We start from the raw sequence: 18,189 nt of genomic DNA, 5'->3' as shown, positions 1-18,189 counted from the left end.
AAATAGAGTGACTGTTTCACTTAATCTATAACCAGTCTCTTCAATGAAAATTGCATTTTTAAGCTAGAACTTTATAAATGCATTCAGAAAAATAGGCACCAAAAATTTTCCCATTACCATGCAGCTAAACCAAAAACGAGAAAGAGAAGGAATGAAAGAAAAATAAAAAAATTAAATTAATGAAAATTTATACATTTTTAACAGATATTGAGAAAAGTTACATTTTATAAGAAAAATATTAGTCAAAAGTTTTTAATCCGGACTTGTCGGGACTTCGGCGATTCCGGATTATCGGTTTTTCTGGATTATAGATCATCAGTTTAAATCTGGTAAGATGGCATGCAGAAATTATAAAATTAAAAATATGAAACCGTAATTTATGAAATAAAGAGGAATTATGATCTAAATGGTATCAAAATTTACAAAAAAAAAAAAAAAAAAAAGCTTCATATTTATTTGTTTACTTTATTAAACATTTTTTTCAACGTGCGCATGCGAGAAGCATACATTACGCATAGTCGAAATTAGAAAATTGCAACCAGAAAACTATTTTATGTGTATTCATGATATTTATAATGACGAGGAATTTGATTTAAATCATATCAAAGACGGAGTACGAGATGAAATACTACATTTAGTAAGGAATTTATAAGCTGAATAAAATAAAAATCATCTGCCCTGAAGATGAGGATAGTGCTGACAGATCAACTTCCAGTTCATTGTGCGCCGTGCCCCCCCCCCCAGCGTGAAATTGATAAACAGATTTCGGAATGGTTAGAGAAACAAAGGATATGCCTTTATCCATTTTTTGGCAGCAATTCCACTTTTTGTTTGATGGACATCGAAACATGCTTTCGCTTTGTAGATCCTTTGGCAGCTCCAGAATCGGAAATTCTTTTTGACATAATCGAAAGTTTAAGCTCACTTTTATAAAATTGCTCTAACAGTCTGCAAAAAATAATAATCTGGATCCATTTAGAAGATTAAGGAACAACGTAGTCTGCAACATTAACTGAAATAGATAATTAGATAATTTTTGATTAGCTTATATACGATGTGTTTACGCATGCGCAGAAAGTTTGTAGCTTTGAGGTCCGGATTATGGACTTTTGACTGTATAACATATATTAAAAATTGCACATCGCGACTTTAAAAGCTGAGTACATAATACTATTATCTGCTTACATGACTGATCTAGTTAAATATAGCATTGATAGATGGCACCACTTTACGATGACTTTTCAGGATATCTCTCTTTGCTTTGCCCTGCTTGGTTTATGGCCCCTCCTTCTACTTCCTCCGATTTCTCTTCGGAGATTTTTCCCACATCCGGAATTTCATATCAGCAACATTTTCAATATTTATTATGGGATGTTTAAGAATCGAAAAATGAAATTTACTGATAGGTGAAAAAATATTTTAAATATTGAACTTATCGATAAATCGAAAAATTTTTCATGCAAGAGACCAGAATCAGACAAATCCCTGTTTTGGGATGAGGGGCATTTCTTACAGACTATCTTTCTTTCTATCAGGCGTTTCAAAATAAAAAAAGTGGTATTAAAAAAAAAAGGCTTTATTTCACTAAAAGTAATGATTGTACTTCTAAAATATATACTTTTTTAATTCCACATTTTTATTCCATAATATCTAGTATACTTTCTGAAAGGAATTAAAAGTTAACATCTTTAAAATACCGTTTTTGTTATATTGTTTTAATGCAATTGCAATATTTCCTTGAAAATATTGGATTTAATTTATTAGAAAATGCCATAGCAGATCAGGGCTGTCAACTTAAATTTCCAGCATGCGTGTCATGCTCAAAGTTTATGGCAAATTTGGTTTTTAATGCACATTTTTTATGTATCACAGCTGAGACATCTGAAGGTCATTTGTATTCTTCCTTTCAGCCCTTCCCCATATCATGAAATATGCCAACAGGAAGTCATATGACTTTTTTTTTTTAACTAGACTTTTGTTCTACATGGCAGCTTCTTTACAAAAGTTATGACGGTCATGGTTAAAAATTTGGAAAAAATTTTTTTCTTAAATAATTTATAATTTGTTATTAGTTGATGTTTATTATTTTAATCTGCATAAATTCAACTGTAAATTTTTATATCGGTTTTTCATGTGAAAAAATATGTGCAGTCAGCTGATTTTGCTCACATTCTTCAAGAATTATCTGATGAAGAAAAAGAAGATAAGGAAACCTTTGGATGCGAGAGCAATAGCAATTTGACTGAGGAAAATGTAGAGCTAAAAATAATAGCAGTGAATCTGAACAATATATTTTGTTTGATGATGATAATGATGATATAAAAAAAGAAATGATGATATGTTGTATGTTGGTAAGGATAAATCTTCTAAGTGGTGAAAAGAGAAGTATGCAAACTGCTCAAAGACGAAAAAGATGAATAACCTGGCCTAAAACACCATGCCAAGGATATAGACTGAAATAGGATCATTTTTGAAAATAATTGATATAAATATGCTTCGTGAAATTTTGGAATATACAAATAAATATATAAGTATGCTAAAAGGCAAATACTCAAGAGACAGAGGCTGCACTGTTACTTCAATAGTGGAAATGATGGCATGCTTTGGATCGTTATCTATGATAGGAATAAAAAAACAGAAAACCATATAAATGTAAAAGAATTATTCTCAAGTGATAGCACTGGAATTGAAATAATAAGAGCTGTGACGGGCTACAAGAGATTTTTATTTTTGAGAAGTTGTCTTTGATTCGATGAAAAATGAGCAAGACAGGACAGATGTAAAACAGACAAACTGGCAGCTATCCAGCATACCTTTGAATCATTTCTAAAAAATTGTAATGATTGTTGCAGTTTGGGTGAATTCGTCACTATTGATGAGATGCTGCATCCCTTTCGAGGTCACTGTCAATGGATTCAGTACATACCTAGTAAACTATCGAAGTATGGAATAAAAATTTATGCTTTGTGCAATTCAAAAACATTTTATACATCTGGCTTCAAAATTTGTTGCGCAACCTAGTGAAAAGATTAGTCTCTCCACTTGAAAACTCATGCAGAAATATTACAACAGATAATTACTACACAAACATCCCACTTGCAGATTATTTACTGGAAAAGAACCTGCCCCTTGTTGGAGCATTAGGGAAGAAAAAAAAAAAAAAAAAAGAGGGGGAAATGCCACAGGAATTTTTGCAAACTAAGAGATGAATGGTGCGAACAGCAAGTATTTGGTTTCCAGCCGGGTCAAGTCCTTGTTTCTCATGTTTCTCATTGAATCAAAGCTGTAATTCTTCTTTCTATTATGCATGATGATGCCAGCATTGATATAACCTCAAATAAACCTGAAATAATCATGGATTATAATGCTACAAAAGGCGGAAACCACCAATAAATTGTGTGCAACCGATTTGGTTTCGAGAATCACAAGGAGATGCCCTTGTGCTATCTTTTTCAGTCTTCTGAATACAGTAGAATCCTGCAAACTCAATTTCTGATATCTTGACATTCCGTATAACACAACAACGTTTTAGGAATTTTTTTTAGGTATATCTAGGCCAAACAGAGCAAATATTATATACAGTACATATAATTATTATTTATGCCTGTATCTCTCCTGTTCTGTTCAGTGATTTGAGTGTTCTCTTTTTTTTTTTTTTTTTTTTTTTTTTTTTTTTTGCAGTCTACCGTTTTCGCATTATACCTTAATTCTTGGAACTGCCTAACAAATTTGAAGATATGTTGTAATAATTAGCAAACTTTCAAGGATTTAAAGAAAGTCAGGTAGCAGCTGGCCGCTATCTCACATTCCTTTCTATTGTTGCGAAGCATTAGGAAACTTGACTGAAGTTTTGTTTCTGCTTCTTACTGTAAACTGAACTCGCATAAGTTCATTGCGTGTATCGTTCATCAGTTCACATCCAAGCGTATAAGTGTTAACATATTGTTAGGAACTTTTGATATTCTGTGAAGTGAAAATGTCACTCGAAAAGAAAACAAACTAATCCAACAATGGAAATGAAACTACATGCCTTAAAGAGACTGGGCAAAGGGGAAAAAGTAGACAAAATTGCCATGAATTTAGGTGTTGGATGGACTACTTTGATAGTATGAAAAAAGAAGAGGTCTGAAATCGAGTCTTGTGTAAACAGAGCATGTACGGATAGTTTCAAGGAAAGAAAAAGCATGAAAGGTGGTGAACACGAAAAAAGTGAGCAAGGCACTTTATTTGTGGTTTAGACAGCAAAGGAAACAAGGAACACCCATTTCAGGACCAATTTTACAAGAAAAAGCCTTAAAATCTTATTATGAATTTCAAGAAAGAGAGCCTGGATTTACTTCCTACTAATGTTGGCTAGCTCAAGTTAAATGTTTGTGCAGAAAAGCTATGTGCTAACTTGGACAATGCTGCAATATTCAAGGATAATTTCCATGAACTAATTGAAAAGGAGGGTATATCTGGAAATAAAATTTATAATTGTGATGGGACCAGTCTGAATTTTCAAATGCTACTTCAAAAACAGGAAGAAAGATTGGCATCTAGGGGTTTATCCAGGGAAGAAAAATCGGCATCTGGCTACAAAAAAAGAAAGGACAGAGTCGCAATCTTGGCAAGCAGCAGTGCAACAGGCAGCCTTTCTAAACATTGAAAAATATCTTTAGAATTCTGTTTTTCTATTATTACTGTATTTTGTTTTCTGTTATTTCTATTTTTTAGAAATAAATAAAAAGTATTAAAATTAAAGTTAGCTTAAAATTAGTTTTTGTAACCAGTAAGAAGCAAATTTCCTTGCAGAAGTAAGTAATGCTAAACTTGCATTTTTCCCTACCAAGGTTTCCTTTTTTATTTGTCTATACGTGCCTTTGATGAATATTACAGGGTTGCCACGCTACCTGGAAAACCGGGAGAACCGGGAAAAGTCAGGGAATTCGAAAATTGACCAAAATATTCAGGGGAAAGTCAGGGAATTTAAGTATTTTTGTGAAAATCTGGAAAAGTCAGGGAAGTTCATACAACGATCCCGCCAAAAAAAGCGATTTTTGCGCCGACGTCGGAAGAGATAACTTTTTTGGCGAATTATGTATCACGTGAGTGTCATTCGGGTAGCTGGCATAGAGCCAATTTTCGCAGCTCCAATTTGATTGTCTTTTAGAAAGGCAAAGCAACTTTCCCGCAACTTTCGCTTTCCAGTATTCTCGAGAATCGCGTGTGCAGTGCATGAACTAAAGAAAGTACCTGTTCTCGTATAAAATAAAATGGGTTTAATCCTAGTATACGGTACCATGGAGGTTAGAATCAAAAAATATGTATTGTAAAGAAGGAAAACCTCTCTGCAACAGACGTGGCTCCGTTCCATCATAGAGGGAAACAGCTGTGCATGTCTGAGATATCTGTTGCCAAAACTCGAAACCGGTGTCGAAGTTCGAAGGTCACGTTATCAAGAGTTCATAAAATGAATATCGTTTAAAATTACTTTAACGACTTGCGCTAAAAAGACGTGCCACGCACGTCGAGATGCTTTTGTCTCAAACCGTTAGCGACGTGAACACCACGTCGATAAGCATTGATCGCAAAAATGAAAATAACGTGGCCGCAAAATCTTTTTAAACCTTTTTTTTTTTTTTTTTTTTTTAATAAATACTTTGCCATTTTGCAGTAAAATAAAAAAATAGTAATCAGTCATCTAGGCTAGCCATGTAATATAACTATATTCGCTAAAATATCGTTGATTATTCTAATTTAATTTTTAAGTAATTATTTTTATGTTATTCATATAATTTAATGTTGCTCCTTCCCTCTAAATTTATTTATTATTAATAAATAATATTTCCAAATTTCAGGAAATTTTCTCTGGCATAATCCTGAAATTAATTATAGCAGTATGATGACATACCATCACGAAATTTAATGCACATATTTTTTCCTTATGTATGCTGCGAAATAAATATAAAATACCTCAATTTATTAAAATAGATTTCTTTCTTTCGTTTAGCTGCAGAATGTCTGCAAAAAAAAGCCTTATTTTATTCCAGATTGGGAAGATTCTAATCTCAATCTTCAGTGGAGAAAACAACTATTATAATTATATTTGTGTTTTCAAGTGTTAAGGTGCCTTTTAAGAACATACCTCATGCAAATTAAATTTACCTAAAATCTAACCTAACTATTTAGCATTGCGTTGTGATTTATAAGGACCAGATTAGCCTCATGTTGAACTGGTGATGATCATGAGTAATAATTAAATAAAACATACATTTGTTATCCAATGTATATATCTTAAATTTTATTCAGTTTCTTAAGGGGAAAACTAAACAAAATGATCAAACAAAGTATACCAATAATAATTAAGAATAAATGTCCTCTGGGATTTATTCAATAATTAAGTGAATTTGCTACACAATACAAGTAATACCATAATTAATTTACTTCTTAGCACAGCCAACATACATTACGCGGATAGACTGGAATTTTCTTGAAACACACCTGGAAAAGTCAGGGAATTTCATTCTCCTGTTTGAGTGGCAACCCTGATATTAAAACTAGCTTGGATTTTAAAATATAGCTATTAAATGATAAATTTTAAATTTACTAAAATGAAACCCATCATTGCCTTTTCACCTGACTAAGATAAACATTTAAGAATAATTTACTTTCATTTGAATGTGACATCATTTGTATTTTGTAATAATAATTTATTTCTTAACAAATCTATTATCATTATTCACTTATTTCTGTCATTTTTTGGGCCAAAAACTGTAAAATAGCAAGTGTCGTAAAAAATGCATGCTTATGTAAAATTGCCAAGCGTGCATGCAAGAAGGTTAAAGGGAAGGATGCTGTTGAGGATGACTTTCCAAGGGAATCTGTCTCATCCATGTTATACATTTTAGAAAAAACGAAAGCTCTTATGCAGCCTGCCTATTTACTAGAATTTGAACTTGTATCAAACTGGCAGTGTTGGTCAGTGGTGAACACTTTTGTTAAAAGAAAAATAAATGTTATCATAAAGAAAATATTCTGTTAACTTACATTATAGATTCCAAATGGACATCTGTATCTAATTCTGCATCAGAACTGAAATTTCATGCCACTGTATGCAGCTTTTTGTTAATAGAATTAATTATATGATTAAAATCTAGATAGTCTTGATTTTAATAGTGTAGTTCAGTGCTGCTTACATATAAAATTATTTTTCTCTTTTATGTAATGTATGCAATAATATGTATTTTTTTTTATTAAATATATTTAAATGCATATCTTGCTAGATTTCTAGGTTTTGATTTCAAGCACACTTTTACGATTTGTAATATATGAAACTGAATCTTCGATTATTGCAAATTATGATTACTTGCAAAATTAAATTTCTGATTATTGCAAATATATTTTATTTCCCTCAGTTTTAGCTATCGATGTTCAGTGGTATTTCTCAGTTAATAATTATTTGTAAATGTTTCAGTTCATGATGTTAAGTGAAAAATTTTTATTTGCAGAAGAGATACTTTTAATCATCTAACAACATGGCTGGAAGATGCTCGACAACATTCCAATTCAAATATGGTGATAATGCTTATTGGAAATAAAAGGTATAAATAATTTTTTGTCAGAATTTGAGTAAAATTATAATAGTTGGGCTAGTACATGTCTAATAACACTGTTCTTAGTTGTAACTTCAATATTATTAACAAAAATGTATTTATGCCATTAACTGTATGTATATATAATAGCCGATAAGGCATTATAATATGCTATTAACTGTGTATGTATGTTACAATGGCCGATTTCACATTCTTGAAGCTTAAGTTTCTTTTAAGGAATTTTTTTTTAATAATTTACATGGAAAGTATAAAATTTTTGTTTGTTAAAAAAAAAAAGCAGAAACTGTTCATTAAATTTTTTTATATTAGGGAAAGAAAATTCCCTATATATTTAGTTAAAAAATATATACGGATTGGGTGAATTAATTTAAAGCTATTAATTTACTGTTTGTGTGTTGAATATAGTCCATACTGAAGAATTATTTTCTTACTCTAATACCATATTTATTTCCATATTTCGTCCCCTTGCGTATTCCCCCCCCAGTCTTTCCAGCATAAGATTTAGAAATTTATGGTTTATGGTAACAATGTAAAATGTATGCAAAAATAGGAAAGTATGTTGTATAAGTAAGTCTTTTATCATTTAAACAATTTTATCAGAAATTAACTGCATATTTTGTTTCTTGTTTACAAGTGGTAAAATTAGCTGGGAAAGAGGGGGTATTCAAATAAATATAGTATGATGAAAACATTCTATAATCATCTGGCTGTTGCATTTCTGTTCAGCATTTTGGGGGGTGGTTGCTGTCTGTGTATTGTCATAATATATGGGTGGTTCATTGAACCAAAAAATCACTTATTCAGCGCTAAGGTCATGAATATTGTATTTGACAAAATTACATTTGTCATTAAGAATAAGCACCACTAGACAACTACTTGTGAGTGAATTAAACCAGGCCACCCACACGTATATTTTGCAGTCCATTAACTGTCATGATTCATTTAATATATTATCCAGAAAAGCCAAATTTTTTTGTTGTTTCTGTGTTATTTTAAGGTGGAGTTAAGCAGTTTAAAAATCTATTGTACAACTAAATAGCTCTTGAATGACTGGTCATATACCCATGATTCTGGTTTCAGAAATGAGACAAATAAGTTTTAAGACTTTTAGTGCAATTCCTTTCAGTTAGAAAAATACAAAATTTTAATTTTTGTTGTTTATCAATGAAGAAGGTTCCAATTGATGAATGCTCCATATCCTTATAAAAAAAATCTTATGGGAAAGAAAACAGATCCATAATATGCAAAATCAACTTTAAAAAAAATTGTCAAAACTTATGCAACATACATCACTTTTACCTGGAAAAAATTTGTGATATTAGGTGTTGTATAAAACTGGATTTCATCAAGTACAGAAATTTCTGTAATTTTTCATCGCTTTACATAATTTTCTGCTTTTTGTTCTGATGAATATATATAATGTTTGTCTTTTTTTTTTTTTTTTTTTGTGCATATACTTTGAAAAACTATAATATATATGTATGTAAATTTGCATAAACTCAAAAGTACAGCAATTAGAATTTTACTGCTGTAAGTTAGATAGTATTAAGGTTTTTGGAGTTGGATGCTTTGGGGAAACACTTTTAATTTTCTGTCCATTGTGCTTTTGGTGAGGCCAGATATTTTCTGTTCCAAATACGGATAGCATCTTTCTTATAAAAGTGCCTGCAGTGACAGTTTTAAATCACTGTGAAGTTTTGTAGATAGCTTTGCTTGAGCATCATCCCATTTCTTTTCCAAAATTTCCAAAGAAACCACAGGTATAAGCAAAATGAATGATGATATCAAAGCCTTGTGAGGTCTTTTAATAATAACCTGAATTTCAACAGCAAGTTTCTATGAAAATCCAGTTTTCTGAAATTGTAGCTAAGAAGGAGAATCACTATGTATGAAAATGCACATTGATCTCACAGCAGTACAAGAAATTGAATCCATTTTGCTACAAGGTTTAAGCATAGCAACTCAGCCTGAAAAATAAAGCACTTGTTAATTCTGTAGTGTTTGAAGTCCATTTCTTGTTTATATTCAATAAGCAAGGCCAACCTTATCATTCATTTTATTTCCATTTATTTATTTATTTATTATTTTTTTTTTAATATTAATTTGTACTTTTTAAGAACAGCATCAGCCTGTAACTGGTATAAGATTACTGTTAAAAGGATGCAGTAAAGAAGAAACTGGAAGATTGCTGTCAAGAAAGTTTGATGAGGATTGCCTGCAAATGCCAATGACAGTGAAAAAAGGCCTCATAACTAATAATTCTGTAGCCACCCACAATTACACCACAACCTACAAGATAACAAACTTGTAGAAAAATTATTTTAGTTTTAAGGCATATATTGGGTCAATGGCCTTTGAAACAACAATTTTCTTAGTGTTTTTTCAAATGATTTTGACTTGTGTGCTCTAAACTACCTAATGACTGGCTGAGTATGAAATTCAGCCTTCATTATTTTTTTTTTCCATTTAAAATGCAATTATTTCCTTTAAAATTTTATTTTAACATAGTGTACTTATATATTAAATAGGAAGAATAACATAAAATTCTTGGGCTCATATAAAATAACTACAGTTCTCTTTACCATTTATTACAACCAGAACTATGAGACCTACTGCCATCAGTTTTACATTTGCCAATTACACTAAAGCTTATAATGTGTTTGCTTTCAATAATAGCATATGTATATTTTTAGTTCATCACATCATAATAACAAAAATCTTTATATATGGAGGAGCACCCTCTAATTGTGTGTTACAAGAAATTAATGAGCATTGAAGATTTATTATTATTAGCATGTACATTTTACTGACATTAATGGTTGTATTTTTAATGTTTTACCAGTGTTTTCTATCATTCTTTGTCATCACAGACATCTTTTTATAATAAAAGTTTAAATTGTTTTAATTGGTCTTCAAATGTAATACAGTTATTTTACTAACTTTAAAAATTTGTCTTTGATCCAAATTTACTGTGAGGTATACTTTCTAGTGATTTAGAATCCCGCAGAGAAGTGAAAAAAGAAGAAGGTGATGCATTTGCTCGTGAACATGGTTTAATTTTTATGGAAACTTCTGCAAAAACCGCTGCAAATGTTGAAGAGGTATTTAGGAATTTCTTATACTTTTTGTGGTGGCTGTTGCAATTCGAAATGAAGTATTCTGTATGTTAAATGGTTGATAGAATATTATAAATATTCACTGAAAAAGAAAAGTATAGATGAAGAGCATAAATTATGTTTGTTTTCGGTGAAGATAGAAAATTTGTCCTTACTTCATTTATTAGAATGTCTAACCTTAATTTGCAAAAAGGCAGAATTATTGGAATCCGATAGTGAAATCGCAGAAATTGTGTATCAGGAGGATATTAAAAATAATATATAAGTATGAAATAATTCTGTTTCTTCGAAATAAAAGAACTAGGGACAAAAGAATGTATGGATAAAATGACAATAAGAATATATAGTATGACTACGTTAAGTGTTAAGAAAGAAAGTAATAATTTTGTGCTGAAAATAAAAAAGCAGCAGCTAAAAATGTAATAGCACAAAGTTAATTTCAGTAACATCTGTACATGAGGTCTGCGCAGGAGAAATTGTAATATATAAACTATAGATTAAATGTAACAACCCTATAAAATATGTAGAATGATAGAATTGCCATAATGTTATCTGCATTTAGCATAAAATTTTAATTTTTATAACATTTGTGATTACTATTTATACTGTTTTTTTACGTTGTTAAAAAACAAAGTTATAATTTTTATGCATGATATATAGAATTATTTATTGCACCAAAATCATAAAAAAACAAGGACACCAAAATCATAATATCAGGTTTTTCTTAAAATATATTTAATATTTGTATATTGGTGTAAAAAATACACTTTTTTTGGGGGGGGAGAAAGAAAGCAGGTTTACTTATAGTATTTAAAACAATTTATCAAAAAACAAATTCTGTTTCATGCAGATAATGCTAAGGTACATAATACTCATATCATATTAACATGGTTAAAGAGCTACTTTGTCTCCATTCACCAGATTTTAGAAAGTAAATGAAGGACAAACATTTGCATGCTTAATTATTAATCTTTGTTTTAAATTCATGGTTTCTGTTCATTTACTTCATATCAGATTATTGTTGTTTGCTCGCAGTGGTCTAATTTCTTTTTTTACCTAGTATGTTAACCTTTAAATGACTTCCATTATTTTTCATTCATATGGCCCAAAAAGTTAATAAAAGAATGTACATATACAGTCAAAAGTCTTTAATCCGGACTCGTCGGGACTTCGGTGATTCCGGATTATCGATCATCAATTTAAATCTGGTAAGATGGCATGTAGAAATTATAAAATTAAAAATATGAAACCATAATTTATGAAATAAAGAGCAATTATGATCTAAAGAGTGTCAAAATTTACAAAAAAAAAAACGCTTAATATTTATTTGTTTACTTTATTAAACATTTCTTTCAACGCGTGCAAGCGTAAAGCATACATTACGCATAGTCGAAATTAGAAAATTGGAACGAAAAACTATTTGATGTGTATTCGTGATATTTATAATAAAGAGGAATTTGATTTAAATCATATCAAAGATGGAGTACATTGAGATGAAATACTACATTTAGTAAGGAATTATAAGCCGAATAAAATAAAAAATATCTGCCCTGAAGATGAGGATAGTGCTAACAGATCAACTTCCAGTTCATTGTGCGCCGTGACGTCCCCCCCCCTCCCAGAGCAGCATGAAATTGATAAACAGATTTCAGAATGGTTAGAGAAACAAAGGATATGCTGCCTTTGGAGCAATTCCACTTTTTGCTTGATGGACATCGAAACATGCTTTCTCTTTGTAGATCCTTTGGCAGCTCCAGAATCGGAAATTCTTTTTGACATAATTGAAAGTTCAAGCTTACTTTTATAAAATTGCTCTAACAGTCTGCAAAAAATAATAAGCCAGATCCAATTTGAAGATTAAGGAACAACGCAATCTGCAATATTAACTGAAATAGATAATTAGATAATTTTAGCTTAGCTTATACCATCCGTTATACGTTAAATGCGCATGCGTAAACATATTATGTGCATACGTAAACACATATCCGCATGCGTAAAGGCATTATGCATTTACGCATGCGCAGAAAGTTTGTAGCTTTGAGATCCGGATTATGGACGTCTGGATTAAAGACTTTTGACTGTATCACCTATTTTAATAAGTGTTTCATAATATTACTTCATAGTTTAAAAATTAAATACTGTGATAAGGACAGGGGCTGTAATTGAATACAGTCAAAAGTCGTTAATTTGGACACCCATAATCCCGAATGATCTATAATCCGGACCTCAAAGCTAAAAACTTTCTGCGCATGCGCCACGTTGACACATGCGCATAGGCGTTTACGTGTGCCGTATAATCTAAAATTATCTAATTATCTATTTCAGTTAATGTTGATGATTGCGTTGTTCCTTAATCTTCGAATTGGATCCGGCTTATTATTTCTTGCAGACTGTTAGAGCAATTTTATAAAAGTAAGCTTGAACTTTCGATTATGTCAAATAGAATTTCCGATTCTGGAGCTCCCAAAGGATCGTACAAAACGAAAGTATGTTTTGATGTCCATCAAACAAAAAGTGGAATTGCTGCAAAAAATGGATAAAGACATGAAGAATGTGACAGAGAGGTTAGTGAAAATGAAAAAATTTCGATTGACAAGTTAGTCGGTATTCTCGGCACAACAATTAACGGGACTTGAACAGCGGAACTTCGTAACTGAACAAGAAATTGTGTTTGTTTATAGAATTAAAGAGAAAGTATTATCACATAAAACGAAGCAATTTAAAACAACTTACATTGAAAGAAATGTTTAATAAAGTAAACAAATAAATATTAAGCTCTCTCTCTCTTTTTTTTTTTTTTTTTTTTGTAAATTTTGATACCCTTTAGATTGTAATTGTTCTTTATTTCATAAATTAAGGTTTCATATTTTTAATTTTAGAATTTTTGCATGCCATCTTACGAGATTTAAACTGATGATCTTTAACCCGGAATCGCCGAAGTCCCGACGAGTCCGGGTTAACGACTTTTGACTGTATTTGCTTATTTCAAAGAAAAATTTGAATAGATCTAATGAACCAGACTTTCCAAATTAAGGGATGAATATGTAGAGATTTGTTGCTTTTTCAAAAATATTACACATTTTCATATGTGGTTATCAAGTATGAATTTGAAATATTGTTCTAAAGTGTGATTATCACATCTGTTTTTTTAGTTGAAGTGATTTTGATGCTTACATTTTATCAAAATTATTTTACATTTTAAAACTAAGTTTATGCTTTTTAGGTATATTGTTTAAATTATAAAATTCAGTTTTTAGATAAAAAGTAGAATTTCGATCAACTTAATATATAGCTGAGAAGAATCCCAAACAAGTTGTAGGCAAATGTATTTCAGAATCCTGTTACCGATAAGTTCTTAGTTATTTGTAATGAAAATTTGATTTTTATTCAAAGTTTTGATTGTTTCCTTTGCCTGATTTTCCTTTTGTTGATTTCTGTAGGCTTTCATCAACACAGCAAAAGAAATTTATGAAAAGATTCAAGAAGGAGTATTTGATATTAACAATGAGGTAATTATTTTCTTTCCTTTCTTCAGAAGGACAAAGTAATTTTTAAAATTTTTTTGCCATTTAGCTGTATATTTTTATACTTTTTAAAGACATATACTATCATGTTTAGCACATGGAATTGGCACTTTACCGAACTGTTGAGCCAGCAACGTCTTGATGTTATTCACTGAGTTGTTGTTCACATCTAATTGCAACGTTTTTTAATTCATTTAATATACCTACAGGGTTGCCACGATAACTGGAAAACCAGGAGAACCAGAAGAAGTCAGGGAATTCAAAAATTGACCAAAAAATTCAGGGAAAAGTTAGGGAATTTAAGTATTTTTGTCAAAATCTGGAAAAGTCAGGGAAGTTCATACAACAATCCCGCCAAAAAAGCGACTTTTGCGCCGACGTCAGAAGAGATAACTTTTTTGGGGAATTGTGTATCACATGAGTGTCATTCGGGCAGCTGGCATAGAACCAATTTTCGCAGCTCCAATTTGATTGTCTTTTAGAAAGGCAAAGCAAGTTTCCCGCAACTTTTGGTTTCCAGTATTCTCGAGAATCACATGTGCAGTGCATGAATTAAAGAAAGTACCTGTTCTCGTATAAAACAAAATGGGTTTAATCCTAGTATATGGTACCATGGAGGTTAGAATCAAAGAATATGTATTGTAAAGAAGGAAAACCTCTCTGCAACAGACGTGGCTCCGTTCCATCATAGAGGGAAACAACTGTGCATGCGTGATTATCTGTCGCTAAAGCTCGAAACCGGTGTTGAAGTTCGAAGGTCACGTTATCAAGAGTTCATAAAATGAATATCGTTTAAAATTTCTTTAACCACTTGCGCAAAAAAGACGTGCCACGCACGTCAAGATGCTTTTGTCTCAAACCGTGAGCGACGTGAGCACCACGTCGATAAGCATTTATTGCAAAAATGAAAATAACGTGGTGCACACGTCACCTAACAGTGAGATTGTTTATTTCTCGAGTTACAGCTCTGGATTGCACTCGCAGATGCGGAGCGGCATAAATAAGACACTTTACCGCTTGTTATATTGTAGCGCGCAGCACCGAAACTGCGAAGTGTAGTCTTAGCGCAAGTGGTTAAACTCTAAAGGAAAAGAAAATATTTTTTGGCACAAGTAAATTAATTCATGGATTAGTTATTTTCAGGGGGGGGGAAAAAACTACGAAAATCCGTTTTTAAAATTATTGCGAAAAATCCAAGAAGAAACGTCCTTTGATAAAATGTTTCTTCTTGGATTTTTCGTAATAATTTAAAAAACGGATTTTCGTAGCTTTCTTTTTGTCAAAGAACGTTTCTTCTTAACACATGTTTGTCAATTTCCTGTACACATCGCGGAGAGGGAAATTCTGGCCACCAGGTTCCGTCGCCAAATCCCTTGGCAAATTTTCCCTCCGCATTCACTGTTGTCGATTTCTACAGCACTATCTCCGTCCAACTATGCGGGGCAAACATCCATGTTTATTGCACAACAATCTCCTTATCGTATTACATGACAATGCTCGTTGCCATGTCACAAACAATGTCACTCTCCTTTTGCGACTGTGGCAGTGAGAAATCCTGGAACACCCTCCCTACTCACCCAACATGAGTCCTTGTGTCTTCGAACTGTTTCCAGAGTTGAAGGAACCCCTCCGAGGTCACCAATTTCATGATGTTTCATCTCTACTCCACACAGGAGGGCGCTCGGTCGCTCACATCAACAATCAACACCTTGCCACTGGTCTGTAATGGCTTCCTGACGTTTGGCAAAAGGTTATAAGCTTTGCTGGTAATTACATAGAAGGAATGTAATGCAATTATACTTGTAAGTTCATTAAAAATTGATTTATACCTATGTTGCCATTACTTAATTTACAGCCCTCGTATGTAAGTATCTTGAATTATTGTGAAAGCAATGGCATCAAATGAATTTTTTATAAACCTTAGTTTTTGTGCTACATACAGAAATAATTTTAGTGATAAATTAATTAAAATATTAAAAGTTATTTGTTTCATATTAACATTGTATATAATATTTTGCTGGATTTTTCTTTCATAAAAAGTATTTTGAAAATTAATAAGAAATTTTCTATTTTCTAAAAAGGCGAATGGTATTAAAATTGGACCTCAGCATTCACCAACTAATCCTAATATGCCTATGAGTGGACAAGGTGCCAACCAAGGTGGAGGTTGCTGCTGATTGTTCCATTTAATATATTCTTTTCTGTTACTGTACTGCATCCAATTAACAGTTTGATGGATCAAAAGACATATTTCTTTTGTGTGATCTGGTTTGTGTATTTTTCCAAAGCAATAGCATGCATTTTTGAAAACAGAGCAAGTTAAAAACAAAAATGAGGTCAATCTTCATCATCTAATCCTTTTTGTGTGCATGTATACATTTGCAGTAACTTGAACCTAACTGTAAGTTGTGTATTTTTGGTCTCTTATGTATTTTCCTGTATTTCTTGTAGAATAAGTATTTCTAAGATAAAGCTGTAAATATTTAGATTTGTATGTTTTTCTGTGAAAAACAAAACATTAAAAAATTGTAATTCCTAATTATCTGAAATATGTTTCTACTCATGGAATTACTCATTAATGGAAAAATATTTATTTTGTGCTTTGCAGTTATATCATCTGTTCGCAAACTTAAACTGAAAAATAAAGTTTATGGTTTCATTTAAGAGAAAATGTTCAAAACAGTCTCATGTTAGGAACTGCTTTTTGGTAGTATTTAGCATGATTTAAACAACTGTCCTGATTATAAAATAATTTATGTAAATCTGTAGTGTTTTTGTTTTAGAAGTGTTACTGTTATGTTAAATTCATATTTAAATAGATTATTTTTAGATGTGAATTAAATTTTCTTTTATAGCAAAGGATATTTTTTCATTTTTTCATAAACATTTATGGAAGAACCCACCAATTTAATTAATCACTGTAAATGCCTATTTTATAAGTCAAATTACATTTTCAGATAAATGGTATTTGCTTTTCCTAAGCTGTCTTTTGTCATTGCAATGCTGTATGAAAATTTTGTGTCTTAGACCATGCACTTTCTGATATCTTGGAGATATGTGTTCTGTATGAATGCAAAGTCTCCTCCCTGCATTTTTAAAGGAAAAGTGCTAGAATATGAATTTCAGTTGAATACTTGTGAATATTTGTGAAGTTTGTTTCTCTGTGCCTTCATCTTCTCTGTATTTATTTAAAACTACAAGCATGGTAATATTCATTTTGAATAACAATGTAAGATGAGAATACAAATAATAGTTTCTTTTCAAAACAGCCAAAAAATGGTAATGAATTATTAGAATAGAGGAGCAAGAAATTTATTAAATCTAAATTAACATTCTAAAAATATGGCTGAATTTATGGTCAAAAATTGCTATAGTGTTTTAAGACAAGTGATGATGCAGAGAAACAACAACATTTGTAATAAAATATCTAGTCATTTGTATAGTTACATTCTGGTAGCAGTAGTAACATGGAAATATCGAAATATTCATGTGTATCAAATTAAATGCAGTGCATATATAATGAAAATTATATACTCTACATGTGATACATCTGCAATGCCTTTTTATAAACCATCTATTCATTTACACACTTTTCATCAAAAAACAAACTATTTCGTGTTTTGAGTTATTGGCTTTGGAAATGATAAATACATTATATGTATAACAAAAAAGGATATTAAAGAGCTTGGTTAAAAGAATAAAATTGATGTATGGAGATGATTGATTTGTTATTATTATTGTACAGTCTGAGATTGGGCACGCAAAAATAGTGTTTCTTGATCTTGGTTTATTTCCAGCCATAATTAAAATTTCCCACTAGTATTTGTGATTGGTATCAAATAGATAATTCGATATGAATTTTTTTAAATTAACAATATGGTCTCGCAACTAAATGGTTTCACATACAGTTTTCACCATATTATAAAAATATTCCTATCAAGTCTTTCATAAAGT

The 18,189-nt window shown here is 31.2% G+C and overlaps 1 protein-coding gene across 1 annotated transcript in view; it reads left to right on the top strand.

Annotated features, from left to right (window-relative positions):
- The window catches only part of Rab2 (RAS oncogene family member Rab2), a 52,222-nt gene extending 34,267 nt beyond the window's left edge, over nucleotides 1–17,955 (top strand). Inside the window, exons 5-8 of the mRNA XM_035358398.1 lie at nucleotides 7,491–7,583; nucleotides 10,585–10,696; nucleotides 14,152–14,220; nucleotides 16,317–17,955. Coding sequence (XP_035214289.1) covers nucleotides 7,491–7,583; nucleotides 10,585–10,696; nucleotides 14,152–14,220; nucleotides 16,317–16,412 — 370 coding nt within the window. The 3' untranslated portion in view covers nucleotides 16,413–17,955. The remainder of the gene's footprint in view (nucleotides 1–7,490; nucleotides 7,584–10,584; nucleotides 10,697–14,151; nucleotides 14,221–16,316) is intronic.
- The last annotated feature ends 234 nt before the right edge of the window (nucleotides 17,956–18,189 follow it).

This window comes from Stegodyphus dumicola, chromosome 12, assembly GCF_044657685.1.
Source record: "Stegodyphus dumicola isolate Sdum_Otavi_A_Nest chromosome 12, ASM4465768v1".
NCBI classification, from domain to species: Eukaryota; Metazoa; Arthropoda; class Arachnida; order Araneae; family Eresidae; genus Stegodyphus; species Stegodyphus dumicola.
This window is presented reverse-complemented; position numbering and strand designations above follow the sequence as displayed.